Source organism: Elephas maximus, chromosome 22, assembly GCF_024166365.1.
Source record: "Elephas maximus indicus isolate mEleMax1 chromosome 22, mEleMax1 primary haplotype, whole genome shotgun sequence".
NCBI classification, from domain to species: Eukaryota; Metazoa; Chordata; class Mammalia; order Proboscidea; family Elephantidae; genus Elephas; species Elephas maximus.
Genome location: NC_064840.1, coordinates 73940900 through 73958500, shown reverse-complemented (window position 1 = coordinate 73958500; position 17601 = coordinate 73940900). Strand labels below are relative to the sequence as shown.

Genomic DNA, 17601 nt, shown 5'->3' with positions numbered 1-17601 from the left:
CTTGGTATTCTCAGCCATTTCAAATTAGCCATACACATGACTCTATTTCTGGAATCTCAGTTGTAATAAAAAAAAAATTACAGTAGTATAATTATATACCGCTGAATCACCACCACCCCACTTTTAAACAGCTTTACAGGAAATCTTAGTATCTGATAGGGCAAGCGCTGCTCCTCCTGCTTCAAAACTGTACGTTCTCCACCTTTCACTCTTCAATATGAATTTATGTCCATGTTGAAGCAGAAAATTAGTTTACTGTAGTTCAAAATGAGAAAAATAATTAATGGGCTGATAAAAGGCGAAACCATATTCCGAGAAAAGGACATTAGCCTTTGTAATTCCAGCTGCAAACGAGTCTCTCCTATTTTTAAATAATATTCTCTATTATCATTTCTTCTCATATCTTTGATGTGCTGGTTCTCAAGAAATTACCTGCACGTATTTTTCTGTGCTCTTCAAGTTTCTCCAAACAGGCTTTACGAGTTTCACATTTCTGCTCCCGCGCCTTTTCGCTGCCTGAAATGCCACCACTCTGCCTTATTCTTCATTTATTAAAGTTTTATAGCTTATGTGAAACCTGCATCGAATACTCCTGTGAAGCTGCCTGGTCACCCAACCAGACGGTGACCATTCCCCATCAAATTCCGGGGGAGTCTCTTACTCCTGGCAGACTTACAGAACTGCATACACCGCTGCCCTTGCTCCCATACCGTCCTCGCGTCCTTCCTGCCCAGTCCAGCCTAGAGATCACTGAACTCTGGGTAAATTCCTTTACAGGGGACTCCAGTGTCTGACGACATTCCTCCAGTTCAAGCCAACTCAACTTCTCTGAGTTTGCCCATTGAGTTGTTGGTCTAATCGGAGATCTCATTCTTTTAAAATTATGATGTATTCTTAACTTTAGTAATTTCTCTACAGACTTCACTGTTTTTTCCATATTTGTGTACTGCTTATGCTATTTTCTGAGTTCTGCTTTAAATTGATTTGGTACCTGTAGTTAAATAAATGTATTTTTAAAGGAAATTTTAAACCAGTACTGGTTGATTTTTAAAATGTGAAACCAATTTCATCTGCCATAAATAACAGGTAACAGGAAAGATAAATGTGATGAAAGCAAAAAAAAAAAAAAAAAAAAAGCCATTTAATCCCAAGTAGAGGGATACTGGAGCCCTGTTGGCACAGTGGTTTAGTGCTCAGCTGCTAAGCAAATGGTCAGCAGTTGGAACCCACCAGCTGCTCTGTGGGAGAAAGATGTGGCAGCCTGCTTCCTTAAAGATTACAGCCTTGGGAACCCTATGGGGCAGTTCTACTCTGTCAACTCGATAGCAATGGCTTTAGAGGGGTAAGTTTGGCCCAAAACTTTGCTAATTTCTCCAATAGCTCTTTTTTTTTTTTGGAGGAGGTGTGAGAAATCAGTAATGTGCTTATGAGTTACATAAAACAGGGTTTCTATGTGAAATACTAAGAAAGCATGGAAACAAATATTGCCGGAAATAGATTTTTCTTTATGCAAACCAAAGACTTTTAATGTCATTACCTGAAATAATTTCACTGGCCACTTAATTTACCTCTACAGGTAGTACATACCTCACATTTGAGAAGCTCAAATGTCATTTACTTGCCTATTTATGGATACTAGATCTGTAACTTAAAGCTAGAAGCCACGTGGTGTATATTGTTGTATTTGTCCTGCTTTGTGTGCGCTAGGCATTGAAGAAATATTTGTGTAGGAAGTAGTGAGGAATTAAGAACACAAAAACTTCAACATTTGTTTTCATGCTTATCTACAGACCTGAGCCCAAAACCCAATCTTCCACCCATTTGTGGGACTTCGACTATGTTAGCTTTTTGGAGCCTCAGATTAAAATTGTTAATTGAAATGGGACTTTGGATAACTACTAGAGTGTCACTGATGAGAGAACGTGGTATCCTATGCAAAGTGCTTGGCCCACAGGCAGAGTGGGGTGTGGCCGAGATGGTGAATTCTGAATTCTGGAGGTGCCGGTTGCATCTCTTTCTGTTCTACCAGCTCTTGCTTCTACCAGGTCCTGGAGAAATTGCTTGACTTCTCCACGCCTCATTGTCTTTGCCTTACGAGTGATAATAACAACCACCTCCCTGCCTGGGTTGTGGTGAGGATAAATGAACTAACAGTTGTGGGGCATTCCGTGTGTATCTGGCACAGAATAATCCTTGTATGAATGTTTGCTGTAATTATTATTGCTAATTCCCTTACCTGCCTCTCGAATGAAGAGAGATTCAGTGCAAAAATGGGTGGTTGTTTTTCAACTGAAAGAATTCTTTTTTAATTTGTTAGAGAACATTATTTGGGTGGGTATGAATGAAAATAGATTACTTCATTTTGGTTCATTTTCAGGTTAAATAGGAACACTTAGCCTTTTAGTTTAGGAATATAACCAACCATAAAAAAGCCAACATAGGCTTGGCATAAACATACCTAATAGGGAGGACTTAAGTACAATTAAAATGCAGAGTCATCCAGATAGTACTAGAACACACATCAATGCCACGTCAGCTAATACTGTGTCATGGAAATAATCCAGAGAATAAATGCCTTTTAACCCTTCATAAAATCCGTATAATCTTTCAAACACATTTTCAAATGTGCATTTTCACTCTTTCAGATTAGTTTTTTAAAGCTTTTTAAACAGTTAGCTGATGCTTATTATTGTTTCTTTTTGCCTTTATTCCAGACTGCCTTTTCTGAAGTACTATACAAGATGAATTAGCTAATGAACGAATAGCAAGGGTCATCTTGTCTGCTGGTAGTTTCAGTTATTCTCAGAAACAGCAATTGAAACACGTTCATACAATTCTGTTTTTTGTGCTGTTTCTTAACTGTAAGAAAGGTACGTTTAAACAAGGTAAATACAATATTAAAAGGTCACCAATTTTTAATATGGTCGATCTGTTCAGATGATCGGGTAGAAGCATGAATTAAAAGTATCGTATCCTGGTATATAGTTGTTTAGAGTCCCTGAGTGGTGCAGGTTAATGTGCTCAGCTGCTAATCAAAACTTTAACAGTTGTTGTTAAACTTGGAAGAAAGGCCTGGCAATCTCCTTCAGAAAAATCAGCCACTGAAAACCCTATAGAGTGCAGTTCTACTCGGACACACATGGAGTCACCATAAGTCAGAATCAACTCAACTGCCAAAAATATAGTTCTTTGGATCCTTGGAGGGGATGCTTTTTTCAAAGGTAAATAATTTTATAAAATGCAATCAGATGATGCCGTATTAGGTGACAAATAAAGCGTTCTAGCATTGAGAGGATCTAGAATCAAGTCTTTATGCAAAGCGCTGAAGGAAGCGCTTTCCTCACCCCATGGACAAGCAATGGGGTTGGGTCAGATGGGAATACCACGGGAAGCTCCTTGGAGCTAGCTCATTTCCTGGCCCAGTGGTGGAGATTTTATGATTTGGTTACTGCAAAATCAACCCAGTAAATAATCAAACTATTTTCTCTTATATGTGTGAATGCAATGATCTATCTCACTGAGTGAGGGATGTATTTAAATAAGTGTCTTTTCTTTGAACTCTGTAAAATTATTTTGTGTGTACATGAGGAAGCTTTTTTATTTTGTAGCTTCATGTCACTTCTATCCATCTTAAATACATTAACATATTGAAAATTCTTTTCAATTCCCAAACTACTAAATAAAAATAAAACAAGCTCTTTAAAAGCTCATGAAAATAGTTAGTAGACAGATTTAAAAAGAAATACCCATTGCCGCTGAGTCGATTCCGACTCAAAGCAACCCTGCATAGGACAGCAGAACTGCCCCACGGGGTTTCCAAGGAGCTGCTGGTGGATTCAAAATGCCGACCTTTTAGTTAGCAGCCGAGCTCTTAACCACTGTACCACCAGGGCTCCAAGAGATAGAGAGGGGCTGAAATTTCATTCTATAATATAGCCTCTAAGGTTGTTCAAATTAAACATTTATTTTCTGTCTGCAAACAACTGGATTTTAGTTTATATATATATATATATATCCCTGGGTGGTGCAAAAAGTTAAGTGTTTAGATGCTAACTCCACCACAGTGGGTTTGATTTTTGGGTTTGTGTACCTGCAGCTTGCCAACAGCCCATCTCATGCTGGCAATGTCAGTGTGAATAGCGTCACACCTGCCAATGTCGTTTTGCCTCTTGGTGCTGATACACCTTCAATTGGGCAAAGCACCTTCTCAGCCTCCTTTAAAACTGCCCTATTGGCTAAGTTTTACTGTTAATGTCACATGAGGGGGATCTAAGAATTGAATTACTTCAATATTAGGAGCCTACTTCTAAGTTTGTACCTAAAACATCAAAGATGGTGACAGGATTTTCATCCAATTAAGTACTGAAGAAATATTTCCAGTGTAGGAGTGTTTAATTTAAATAGTGCCTAGGGTACATGAGGTGTGTAAAATAAGCTAAGAATGACTCCCGGGTTGCTGAATTATCTCTTTTTAAAGGTCTGCATTTTTATAAAACTTTTTTTCATCTGGGAATATGTTTCCCTTTGAATGTCTGTTCAGGATTCTCTTTTCTGTCAGGCTTGGCTAGAATCCCCTTCTATTTTCTCTCTCAAGAGGCAGCCCATTTGACTCAGATATCTTCCATCATTCTTAAAATTCAGTCAGCTAGGCTGCTTCTTTTCCATTATGTAAAACCCGACTACAGCATTTTCTGTAAGCTAACTGGGGGGAAAAAAAAACCCAAATGGATGTTTTTCTTAAATAGCAAATTCTGACTACCATCATTTTGGAGCTTGCCTTTGAGAGTCAAGTGTCGCAAATAGGGAGAAGTTTCCGTTGCCGTGGTAAGTGGACTTGTTTTCAGTCTCACTTGACATTAGTAGCTGTTTAGAGACTCATTTTCTTGGAGCAGAACACAAAATGCCTGTCTGGTGTCTAAAGGTTACACCATATAATCTGGACCTTCCAACTATTTTAATTTTAAAATGGTATTTCGATCATGTCTTTTAAAATTAGTTTCTAGTAAAAATACTCACACAGCACTTAAGTAGGGGACCACTAGCTAAGGGATGGGAGATAAGTAAAAAAGAAATGAGTACCTTTACCATTTAAAATGGAAAGGGAACATTAACAGCTTGCTTTCCTACCCGCAGATTGCCATTATGTAAGTCAACGTTATGGTCATTTGAGAGCTGAGGAAACTGGGATAGAGAGAGGCTAAGTGACATACCCCAGGACGCTGAAGGATGGAATGGCTCAGCTGGAATTGCAACTGAGTACAGACAACTGGACGTAGATTGAGCCTATTGTGCTCCATTCCCTATCTGAACAAATAACAGAAGGTCATACTCTTAAATCTACCATGATCAACGCTTAATGAACAGTGACACCAACGTGATTTACCACTTCTCCTAGAAAATAAGCTACTCCCAAAGAAGAAGTTAAGGGTCTTGGGAAACAAGGTTAAATCTTCAGGGTGACAAGGATGTAGCATATTGCCGCTTTGGTGTGCCAAATTCTAACTCTGTAATCGGAAATTCAAAGCAATTTCCCAAATTGTCTAGCTTGCTCTCCAGGAGACACATGGTCTTCTTGTATATTCATATTTCTCATAGCGGGGACATAGGTCTGAGAAGAAATTAGATGCTCAATTTATATTTTAATATTAAGATACCAGATTAGTGAGCAAAGTAAACAAATAAGTTGCTATTCTTTTCCAGTCTTTAACTTATATCTCTGTTTATCTAGTGTTCATGTGAATGGTATTATGCCTTTTAAGGTAGTGTTTTAAAAAAAATTATATCAATCATGTAAGCTATAAAGAAAGATAAAAATCATGGATTTTCTAGACTATCTATCTATCTATCTATCTATCTATCTATCTATCTATCTATCTATCTATCTATCTATCTATCTATCTATTTTTTTCAGCTTTATCACCAGGCTGGCAATTTTGTGGTAAAATCTAGACTAGAGATAATAGGTTCTCAATGCCTGTTCTTGAACTTTACTTTCTGATTTCTTCAAGCTTTTGTGCAAAGCTTGAGAAGCCTTTTTCTATTCTTGTTGAAACTCTAGGATTTATAAAAGCTATGTCCCAGAACTCACCTCGAAACCTCTCAGTTCTTGCTGCCATTTTTAAGTGGTTCAAATCCCTCCCCATTAAGGTCACAAGGATATAATCACATGGCACACAGTCCGGCAGGGTTATGTAGTCAGTCTTTCAAACTGTTTCCCTTGCATTCGATAAATAGTTCCTATTTTTACCCTTACTGTGTCCAGCAACAATTTAAAACAAAACATTGTCTGCTCCTGCGCCATCTTTACCGTTGTTGGTATGCCCAAGTCCTTCGTTGCCGCCACTGTGTTTCTGAGTACATTCCAAACTAGGAGGCTCATCTCCCAGCACTATATTGGACAACATTTGGTTGTGACCCATAGTGTTTTCATTGGCTCATTTTCAGAAGTTGATTGCTAGGCCTTTCTTCCTGGTTTGTCTTAGCCTGAAACCTCTGATGAAACCTGTTCACTATGGGTAACACTGGGAAATACCAGTGGCATAATGTCTAGCATCATAGCAATACACAAGCCACCAGCGTAGGACAAACTGACAGATGGATGGTGGTCACAAATATTAGCAGGGGTCTATAGTTTTTTAGCCTTTCCTCCTTCTCCAGAAAGATGCCACAGCTGATAATATTGATATGTTACCTTCTTCCTCCACTCTCAGTTTAAGATGATAAATAGTAAAGCCTAGCTGAAAGAGGAGAAAGACTGTTGGGGTGAAAAGGAGAAGATTGTACGTATACAGAATTGAAATGGAACTGTGAGTCCTCCGTATCAGAATACTAATGAATAAGATCAAGAAATACTCTCAGCTAGTTAATATCATTATAACTTCCATATTTTACCTCCGAGGAGCCCTGGTGGAGCAGTGATTAAGCCCTTGGTTGGTAATCAAAAGGTAGGCAGTTCAAACCTACCAACTGCTCCATGGAAGAAAACTGTGGCAATCTGCTTCCATAAAGATTAAAAAGATTACAGCCTTGGAAACCCTATGAGGCAGTTCTACTCTGTCCTATAGGGTTGTTATGAGTCAGATGAACTTGATGGCTGTGAGTTTGGTTTGGGTTTATGTTACCCGCACTGTGTGGACCCCAGCTGCCTGGCTGGTCTTCTGTCGTGTCTCCAATTCCTCTGCCACCACCTCCTGGAAAGCCAGAACTCATCCATGGATGGATCCCAACTTCTCACCTCCTATCCTGACCCCATATTGGGTTTTCTCATTCCTTTTTCCCTCGCTATCTCACAGCCTTCATATAGAGTTGGCCTGGTCCTTGATTTAATACTCTAACGACAGACCACTCTCACCTGAAATTTGATTTCTTTGCTCTTCTTTATACCTCAAAGATTGGCTCCACTTTCTCATTTTCCATTTAGCCCCCTCCAGTTAGGCTTTCCAAAAGGTCAGCAGTTCGTATCCACCAGGAGCTCCTTGGAAATCCTATGGGGCATTTCTACTCTGTCCTGTAGGGTCGGTATGAGTCGGAATCTACCTGACAGCAAGGAGTTTTGGTTTTGTTCTAATTAGGCCTTCAAGTACTTAAATGCCACTTTTATGTCTGTTATTAGAAGAGTTGGAATCCACTCGAAAGCAATGGGCTTGGTTTTTTTTTTTTTTTCTTTTATCAATGGTCTCATCTTAGGTGTCACTTCCTTAAAAGATATTTCTAGCATTTTCAAAGTAGTCCTCCCATTATGTGCCTTCCTATGGCTATCACTATCTGATATAATATTACCTATATAAAGTATGGAAACCCTGGTGGCGTAGTGGTTAAGTGCTACGACTGCTAACCAAGAGGTTGGCAGTTCAAATCCGCCAGGTGCTCATTGGAAACTCTATGGGGCAGTTCCACTCTGTCCTATAGGGTCACTATGAGTTGGAATCTACACAACGGCAGTGGGGTTTTTTTTTGTATAAAGTATCTACTATGTTACTGTATTTATTATCTTCAGAGCAGATTACTCTTTGATATATTGCTTGATTATTCTTCTACTTGTTTGTTGTGTTTTCTCCACATGAACTGTGAAGTCCATGAATGTGGCAATCTGTAACTCTACGGGCACATAAAAACCCAAAACCAAACCCACTGCCATCGAGTCAATCCGGACTGACAGCGACCCTGTAGGACAGAGTAGAACCGCCCGGTAGAGTTTCCAAGAAGTGCCTGGCAGATTGGAACTGCCCACCTTGTTGGTTAGCAGCCGTAGCACTTAACCACTACGCCACCAGGGTTTCCACACGCACATTAAATACATATTTTTTGAATAAAGATTCACTTCTGCCTAGAGTCCCAACCATCATTCCCTACACTACGTACTTATATACCCACTGTTATAGAGTAGGTTCTGACTCATAGCGACCGTATAGCACAGGGTAGAACTGCCCCATAGGGTTTCCAAGGAGCGGCTGGTAGATTTGGACTGCCACTCTTTCAGTTAACAGCCAAGTGCTTAGCCACTGCGCCACCACACCAGGACTCCTAAGCACTTACATAAAAATATTTAAATAATGGTGACAGCTGGGTTGGAATAATTAGGCGCACCCCCTTGGCCTTAGTACTTTGGGCTGTGGTTCCCTTTTGGGAGGCAAGGGAGTAAATAGCTAATGATCTCTGTTACTTGAGGTAATTTTTTCCCCATGCCATCTCGCTCAGTTGGTCTTCCAGACTTCCCCAGGGCTAGGTTGTTAGTGATGAACCCTGTTTCGGCCATTCCAGGTTAAGTCATTCCCTTCTAGTCTTTTATGCTATGTTATTAAATTTCCTGAACAAAATAGCTCTTTCTGAAAACCAGATTTTCCATATCTTTAGAGAAAATGTTGAAAAATTTACAGGGTTTAATTATAGTTCATAAGGTTTAATTCTATTTGTCTCTACATCTTTGATTTAACTTCATAACATCCTGCTGGAAATTGTATTCACACTGTTTTTAAGTGCCTTTCTTCCTAGAGAAAAGAGCAATGACCAAATTTAAACCAGCCCTTCTCTGATTAGCCTTAGTGAGTGGGGATACAAAGGAATGCACTTGACATTAATGCAAGCAATGCTGGTAACCTCTCCACCCAAGGACTGGAGGCTGAACACATCCCTGGTCTTCACTAGGAAACACCGGATTGTGGAAGTTATTTGATCTGAATGCTTTGTAGATGTGAACTATTCGAGATAGAATTCAGAAGCTAAAATGAGGAGAATCTCAGTTATTTTGAGTAGCAAGGAGGGGTTGCACAAACTCACAAGACAAAAGAATTGCAAGAAATGATTTTGAGCACATTGAATTTGAATTGTAGAGGGCAGTAGAGAGATAGGACTAAGCCAGAAAAATCATGATTCTCTGTCTCTCTCTCTCTCTGCCTGGAAATCTATTTATCTGTTCAGAGAAAACAGCTACCTTTGCAATTGTACATTTGTTTGGTGAGATTCCTTTAGAATGACAATAGGCACTTAGAGAAAAAAATCATTTCTCTCTCACTTATAGAACTCTCAGAATGCCAAGGAAACTAAGATGTTTCAGAATATGGTTAATATAAGAAAGTGGATTAAATAACTAAGGAAATGTTGAAAAAGTTTCCAATTTAAGGTAGTTCGCATAATCCAAGCTATAAACTGTTACTATTATTTGCTAGCACGCTACTACTGCATGTGAACAGTCGCTGACAGCTTTTATGTGATTTTCAGAAACATTAAGAAAATAAGAACTTAATGAAAAAAAACTTTTAAGCTTGGGTTTTTTTTTTTTTTTTTTAACTTTGAAACTCCAAAGTGTTTTGTGATGAGAATGGTATGTAAAGAAGAAATAGTGCTAAGCTTGGCTTCAGTTAGGAAAACCCCCATAAAAAAACCCGTTGCCGTCGTTAGGAAAATACTATTGAATTCCTTGAGCTGATAAAATAGCTTTAATTCACTAACTGTGTTCTTGTTTTCTTAACAGCCTTTTCTTTTGGTCTTTTCTTATACCATTTGTTCTTCAAAATTGTAGGAGTATTTGTTATATTTACTAAATATATCTCTTAACTTCACAAAAAAGAAATTCAGTCTCATTGCTGAAAGACCATTTTCTTTGTCCTCGATGTTTTATTTCAGAGATTCTTCACTTTCCATTTATTTTCTAAGGCACCTTAATCTTACCTTCATGTATAAATAGAACTTGGAGAGTAGAATATCCTAGAGAAGAAGATTGTTTTAACATGAAATTAAAGGGAATGTATGATGTGAATGGAAACTCTGGTGGGGTAGTGGTTAAGTATTAATGGCTGCTAACAAAGGGTCGGCAGTTCAAATCCGCCAGGCGCTCCTTGGAAACTCTATGGGGCAGTTCTACTCTATCCTATAGGGTCATGGCATTGGGTTTGTAACTTTTCAGAGACCAGCTCTGCAAGGGATTTCAATATAGGGCTCACCAGTCAGGCCTTTGGCACTCTCGCTTTTCCCCCATGTCTGAGTCCTATCTTATTGTTTCTCCTTCTCCAGCTCTTTCTTGCTCCTTTCTTTAAATATGATGGTGCCTAGAGTTCTGCTGTAGGGTAGTATCCTTTCACCGTACTTATTCAATCTGTACACCAAACCAAAAAGCCAAAGTCACTGTCAAGTTGGTTCCAACTCATAGCAGTGACACTAGAGGACAGAGTAGAACTTCCCAACAGGGTTTCCAAGACATGGCTGGTGGATTGGAACTGTCAGTCCATTGGTTAACAGCCAAGCTCTTAACCACTGCGTCACCAGGGTTTATCTGTATGCTGAGCAAATAATCCGAGAAATTGGACTATACAGAAAAGAATGCAGCATCAAGTTGGAGGAAGACTCTTTAATAACCTTTAGTATGTAGATGAGACAATCTTTCTTGTTGAAAGTGAAGATGACTTAAAACTTTCACTGATGAAGATCAAAGACTACAATTGTCAGTATGGATTGCACCGCAACATAAAGAAAACGAGAATCCTATGAGCAACATCACGATCAATTAAGAAAATACTGAAGTTTTCAAGGATTTCATTTTACTTGGATCAAAAATCAACACCCATGGGAGAAACAGTCAGAAATCAAACAACATATTACATTAAGCATATCACTGCAAAAGACCTTTTTTAAACCTTAAAAGCAAAGATGTTACTTTGATGGCTAAGGTATACCTGGTCCAAGCCATGGTATTTTCAATCACTTGATGGTGCAACAGTTAAGTGCCCGACTGCTAACAGAAAGGTCGGCAGTTAAAATGCACCACCAGCAGCTCTGCGGAAGAAAAGACCTGGTGATCTGTCCCCGTAAATATTACAGTTTAGACAACTCTATGAAGCAGTTCTACTCTGTCATATGGGGTTGCTATGAGTTGGTATTGACTCAATGGCACACAACAACAACAACATACATGGAAAAGCTGGAAAATAAAAAAGGAAGACAGAGGAATTGACACATTTTCAATTATGGTGTTGGCAAAGAATACTGAGTATACCATAAGCTGCCAGAAGAACTAATAAGTCTGTTTTGACGGAAGTACAGTCAGAATGCTCCTTAGAAGTGGGGATAATGAGACTTCATCTTGCTTACTCTGGACAAGTTATCAGGAGGCATTAATTCCTGGAGGAGGACATCATGCTTGGTAAAACAGAAGGTCAGCGAAAAAAGGAAAGACCCTCACCAAGATGAATTGACACAGTGGACTCCCACATACCTACTATTGTGGGAATGGCACAGGACTGGGCAACATTTCGTCCTGCTGTACATAATGCCACCATGAGTCAGAGCCAACTCAAGGGCACCTAAAAACAACAGAGTTTCTTCTACCTTGTTCTTGTATTCTTTCTTTGTGATTGCTGCCACTGTCAGAACTATAAAATCTGCACCAAATTTCCTTGGCATGTTGTCATCTGTTATAACACTTAACTACATAATTGGTAAGAGGTTATACAGTTCTCTACCATTTAGAAATCTAAATAAGAACTACAGTCTTAGGGTTAGTCTTGAGGGAATGTTAAATATTAATTTAAGTAATAGTAATGACAATAAACAAAAAAAAAATTCTTTATCTTGTGAAGAAATTTGCTACCGGTCATCTAATATTATTTGATCTTAGAATTTATTTAAAGTTATGATTTAACTTACATAACTATTTTTATTAAATGAAACAGAAATAAGGGAAAATAATATTTAGCACTGCATTAATGTGATTTTGAGTTACAGCTGTAAAATTAGAACAAAAGGGGGGGAATATTCAAATAACAAATTAAAATTATTTTTGGACTTTTTAAATATATGGTTCAAATTATTTAGAGTCTAGAAAACCCTGTGAGGCAGGAATTCATCAATGACCACTGTAACATAATATTTTTATTTTTCATAAGTTACATTACATATGTTTTATTTTAGGTTATTTTTCTTCTTTATTAATAATGTTCTGGAAACCCTGGTGGCATAGTGGTTAAAGGCTATGGCTGCTAACCAAAGGGTTGGCAGTTCAAATCTGCCAGGCGCTCCTTGGAAACTCTATGGGGCAGTTCTACTCTGTCCTACAGGGTCACTATGAGTTGGAATCGACTCGACGGCACTGGGTTTGGTTTTTTTGGGTATTCTTTTTATTTTTGGTGTAATTTACTTAGGATTATTTCTGCTGGTGAGCTAATTATTTAATTGACTTTTAAAGTAAAAGTTAACAGAAGAAAAACTAAAGAAAAAACTGAAAAAATATTGTTTTATAGAAAATCATATTTTATAAAAATTAAAGGTTCCATCTGTCAGGTAATAAATATATTATTCTAAAAATTGTGTATCCACCACACATTCTTTAACTTCCTTATCTGTACATTTAAGTTGAATCAGACAGTAAACAATTCATTTACTTTTTAAAAAAATTCACTTGAGAACATAAATTTATATATTACCAAGAAATACCATCTCCACTTTTCCTAAACTGGCCTCAGCTTATATATAATATTTATTATATTATATTGTATTATGTTATCTTATATCACTATGAGCCTGCATTGACTCAAAGGCAATGGATATGTTTATTATATCTATTATGTTGTTAGGATACCCTGGTGGCGCAGTGGTTAAGTGCTATGACAGCTAACGAAAGGGCTGGCAGTTTGAATCCACCAGCTGCTCCTTGGAAACTCTATGGGGCTGTTCTACTCTGTCCTATAGGGTTGCTATGAGTCGGAATTGACTTGACCGCAATGGGCTTTTTTTTTTTTTATTATGTTGTTATACTATGTTATATTGTTGTGTTCCTTTATATTTCCACTTTTTTTAACTTATTGAAAGACAGCTAAATAAATAAATAACCAATAAAATTCTGAATGAAACTTTTAAGTAGCTATATCTATATAATTCTAAACAAAAGAATATTTTCTTCATTTACATTCTTGCAATTATACTGACACTTTTATTGAAACATTTTTAAACATTTAAACTTAGACACTTTTATCCTGTGAATCTAGAGGGGGGTACAGAAAGACCTTGTGATACAAGTGGTGTCCGTCTTCCCCAAAGACAGGTAAATCTAATCCAAGTCACTTGGATGTGGGTAAAATTGTAGGGTTATGGAGGACTGGAAGTAGAGCTAACAGTCTTCAGAGCCTTCTGAGAGAAAGTTTGGGATTGGTCAAACCTGACTGTAGAAAATATGTATCTTGTCGATATAATCATCAATTAAACAAGTCTAATAAGCAACTTTGATGATAATGACTTGAGAGTTTTTGTTACATTGTATTATACAACAGCAATTAATTGAACACTCACTTTATTCACATAAAAAATAGCTGTTATTATGTCTTTGGATTAAAACAATATTGGTTTTATTTTTGAATGTTTTCTTTTCTTTCCTTTTTTTTCTCCTTTTTCCTTTTTCCTTTTTTCCAGATGACACGTGAACAATACATACTAGCAACACAGCAGACCAACCTGCCCAGAGCTGAGAATGCACAGCTTTACCCCGTGGGAATTTACGGGTGGCGAAAGAGGTGCTTATACTTCTTTGTCCTTCTGCTGTTGGTTACCATGATAGTTAACTTAGCCATGACAATATGGATATTGAAAGTTATGAATTTCACTGTGGTAAGTACCACCATGATTTTACACCTATTGTTTTTGGTTCAAAGACAATCCAGCTCTGTTATTTCTATTATTTTAATGGAAAGTTATTCACCATAATTTTTACTTAAGTCCATGTCCTTAAATTCCAAAGATGATCATTTTAAGTCTATATTCAGTATGTTCAGTCATGACACATATATGATATTACTCCATGCCATTTGAGTGTGGGATGTTTAGATCCCGAGAGGGCATAGCCTATCGACTCATTAGAAGATTAGAAAACATTTAACCTATAAGCATAAATTCCTGCTTGCTATACCTGGGAATCTAAGAGAGAAAATCTGTTTTTAGAGATGATATTTCACATTGTTTTAATGTTACAAACCAGAGATGACTTTGAAACAAAATATATAGAGCATTTACCAATAGATCTGCTTTTTATGTAACAAACTACATGATTGAAGCTAAACCCTGGAAATTCTCCAGGACTGCAGAGGCCAAGTGTGTGTTATCAGCCTCTCAGAGCACAAACCCAGTAAACAGAAGAAAAATTAGAAATTAAATCATTCTTTAATGAAAATTAATAAATTGATGGCTGCTTTTGATTGTATAATTTATGGTTTGTCATTATAAAGAATCTTGATTGATGAATTTGGCTTCAGCTTACTGAATGTGTACAATAAACCTATGGGTATGTCTTAGCTGGAAAAAATGAGCTGCTTCAGCAAAGTATTTTAGCTCATTTTATATTTTCTGGCTAAATACTTGAATTCCTATACTCTGTTTCTAAGTCTTTCCGCCTTTGTTTAGAGACTTCCGATATCTTCCCATCTAAGCAGGTATCTTTCACTTGCTGACCCGGCAGCCATTATTCTTTAGAGCTCTGCATCCTCAGGGCTGAGTCTGAAGCTGGCTATTAAGCTTCAGTGGTCTTCCAATATTGGGCTTTTTCTTTTTTTTTATTTTAAAACTCTAATGTGTGTTGATTTAGGGAGAATAATTTCTTTCTGACTTCACTAACACCTAATTCTAACTGAAAAAAGAATCTCAAAAGGGAAGATGAGCACAACATCTCTCTTTAGGTGTAGGGTATCACAGTTGTCCTATGTCCAAGGATCTGGAGGCAGGAGGGCCACCCTTCCAGAAAGGAAAAACCTTAACTGTGTGATTCATGATAAAATGGCAAATGTTCACAGAGAAATATGACCTGAACAGGGGTTCCATTTCTTCCAGTTCAATGCAACCTTTGAAAAGTATTTATCAAATAAATAAATAACCAAACAGAAAAACAACACTAAAGGCAAAGAAAAGATGGGCAGGATGTCAATAAGGCCCAGGATTAGAGAACGTAACTGGTCCTAGAGACAGATGCTTGTTCAGGGCCGTGGATCGAGACATGTGAGGCCAGGACTGGATAGAAGTGGAGTTGGGGGCTAGTAGGCAGATTATTAATTCATGAAATTTTCTGTTAATGAGTCTGAACCAGTCCTTCGTCTCAGGAGTTGTCTCTAGTCTCCCTCTCATTTGGGAATATTTCAGTGCAGATGTAAACAGAGGTCACAAATGTTGCCCCTGGTGTTTCTGTTCTGAGTTGTGTTCCCACCTTCCCTAACTACAGCCTGAGCTTCACGAATGATTCATATACCACGCAGTAGGGGCGATGTTTAGACCCTGCAGAATCTTTGCTGTTGTAATTATGGGCCAAACTAGCAGCTGCTGACAGCAACGTTTCCAACTTCATGTTCTTAACTTAAAAAAAAAAAAAAAGATAACCTTTCAAAAGGGAGAAGGAGTAGAGGTTTTTTTTTCCCAACTTTTGAAATTTAGAAAATTTGAGTTCCTCTATCAGAAGGAACTTTTTTTTTTTTTTAATCAGAAGGCATCTTTCAAAAGCTCATGATTGACGGGGTCTGCGCTCTCACCTCAGTGAGCCCTGATTCCATCCAGTGACCAGGCAAAGGGGATTTTCAGGTTCAAGCCAAGTAAGCTTCTCAAGCATATTTAAATTAATTAGGAAACTATACTTAAATGCATAATTATATGGCTGCATGCATCACAAGCCCAAGGTCATTGCCCCATGCTGAGTTCAAGGCTGGATAAGCCATTCAAGGGAAATAATTGAAACAATCACCTTTGTGCTCAGGATTCTTATAGGCCTCAGGGCTTCTGTCACCCAGGCAGCTATCTAATTTGAACCTCAGCTGGCTAAAATGGGAATGCTGCTATAGTCCTGGGGATAAGAAAAAGGATTTGTTTCTATAGGAGTCATGGTATTCAGTTTTTGCATTTTCATTTGTGGCATATATTTTTACTTTAAATCATAGTTCTACTTTTTTTTTTTAATCTGAAAGGAAGGTCTTGCTTCTGTCAGCCATGCAAGCTATTTACATGTAACCTGAAGTAAAAGCAAAGATGAAGTTGCAATTATTATATCAAGATCATCATTGTCAGGTAACACATTCTATCTCAATGCAGTAATTCATAATTGAATTGTTGAGAGAAATTCAGAATCAATTAAATAGTTGCAGATTTTAGTAGTCCTGAAACGCACACATTAAGAATAAGTTGTGTATACTTGAAAGGTGTGAAATAATTTGTAATCATCTTACATTGTAGCAGTTAAAAAAATCAATTTTGTTTTTGCTGGTATATTCCTATTGTATCAACTGTTCGGCAAATATCAAAAACCAAGCAGAAAATGATACGTGAATTGTTTGTGGAGTGTTATTGATCTCTACAGAACATATGTCACTTTCATGGAACTGTTGCCATCTAATACACGGAAATACGTGGCTGTTAACATCTTTTGAGCCAACTGGGCATGTTATTATTATGAAAATACTGTGTTTTCGGTACAGAAAGAGTAGCTGGCAACCTGTCTTAGGATACTTGTTGGAGTCCAAAATTATGACCAGCATTGTACATGATCCGTGCAGTTGATATGACCTCATTAACTTCTGTTTCTCATTTTGTGGAAAATAAAATCACTCTGCTGATTGAGATATCCAGTTGCAGAGAACCAAGAAAGAGGAAATGAGTTTATACTAGAGGGTGAAAGATTTAGGATAGATATAAACAATAATTTCCTGGCTCTGAGAGTTGAAAAATAAATGTAGGAATGAGTTGAAGAGGGAGAATTTGAAATTTCATTCTCCTGAGATCTGTAAAACACAGTTACGTGACTTTGGCTTATTTGTTTGTTTGGCATAATATCTTTGTGTTCAGTATAAATGGCCTAGTCTAGCAGGTCTATCAAATCCAGACATTCTACTGAGGCAATATTCTTTTCTGGGCCCAAGTGCTCATTTTAAGCAAATTGTGTCTATATTTGAAAATTGATTTATTATTAAAATACTTGTTCTAATCTCAAGGGCATCAAGTAAAATTTGGTGGCCCTGGCTGCAACATAATTCTATTAGACATGTTAATTCGCCAGCAAAAGAAAGAATGGAATATTTACTAAGCAAGAAGGCTGCAAAGTCATGAATATTGTTCCTGAGAAGTCAAAATACCCATATGTAAGGAAAAATA

At 37.6% G+C, this 17601-nt stretch overlaps 1 protein-coding gene across 1 annotated transcript in view; it reads left to right on the top strand.

Moving 5' to 3' along the window:
* The window catches only part of SGCZ (sarcoglycan zeta), a 741877-nt gene that overhangs the window by 372454 nt on the left and 351822 nt on the right, over window positions 1-17601 (top strand). The window contains exon 4 of the mRNA XM_049866095.1: window positions 13897-14091. Coding sequence (XP_049722052.1) covers window positions 13897-14091 — 195 coding nt within the window. The remainder of the gene's footprint in view (window positions 1-13896; window positions 14092-17601) is intronic.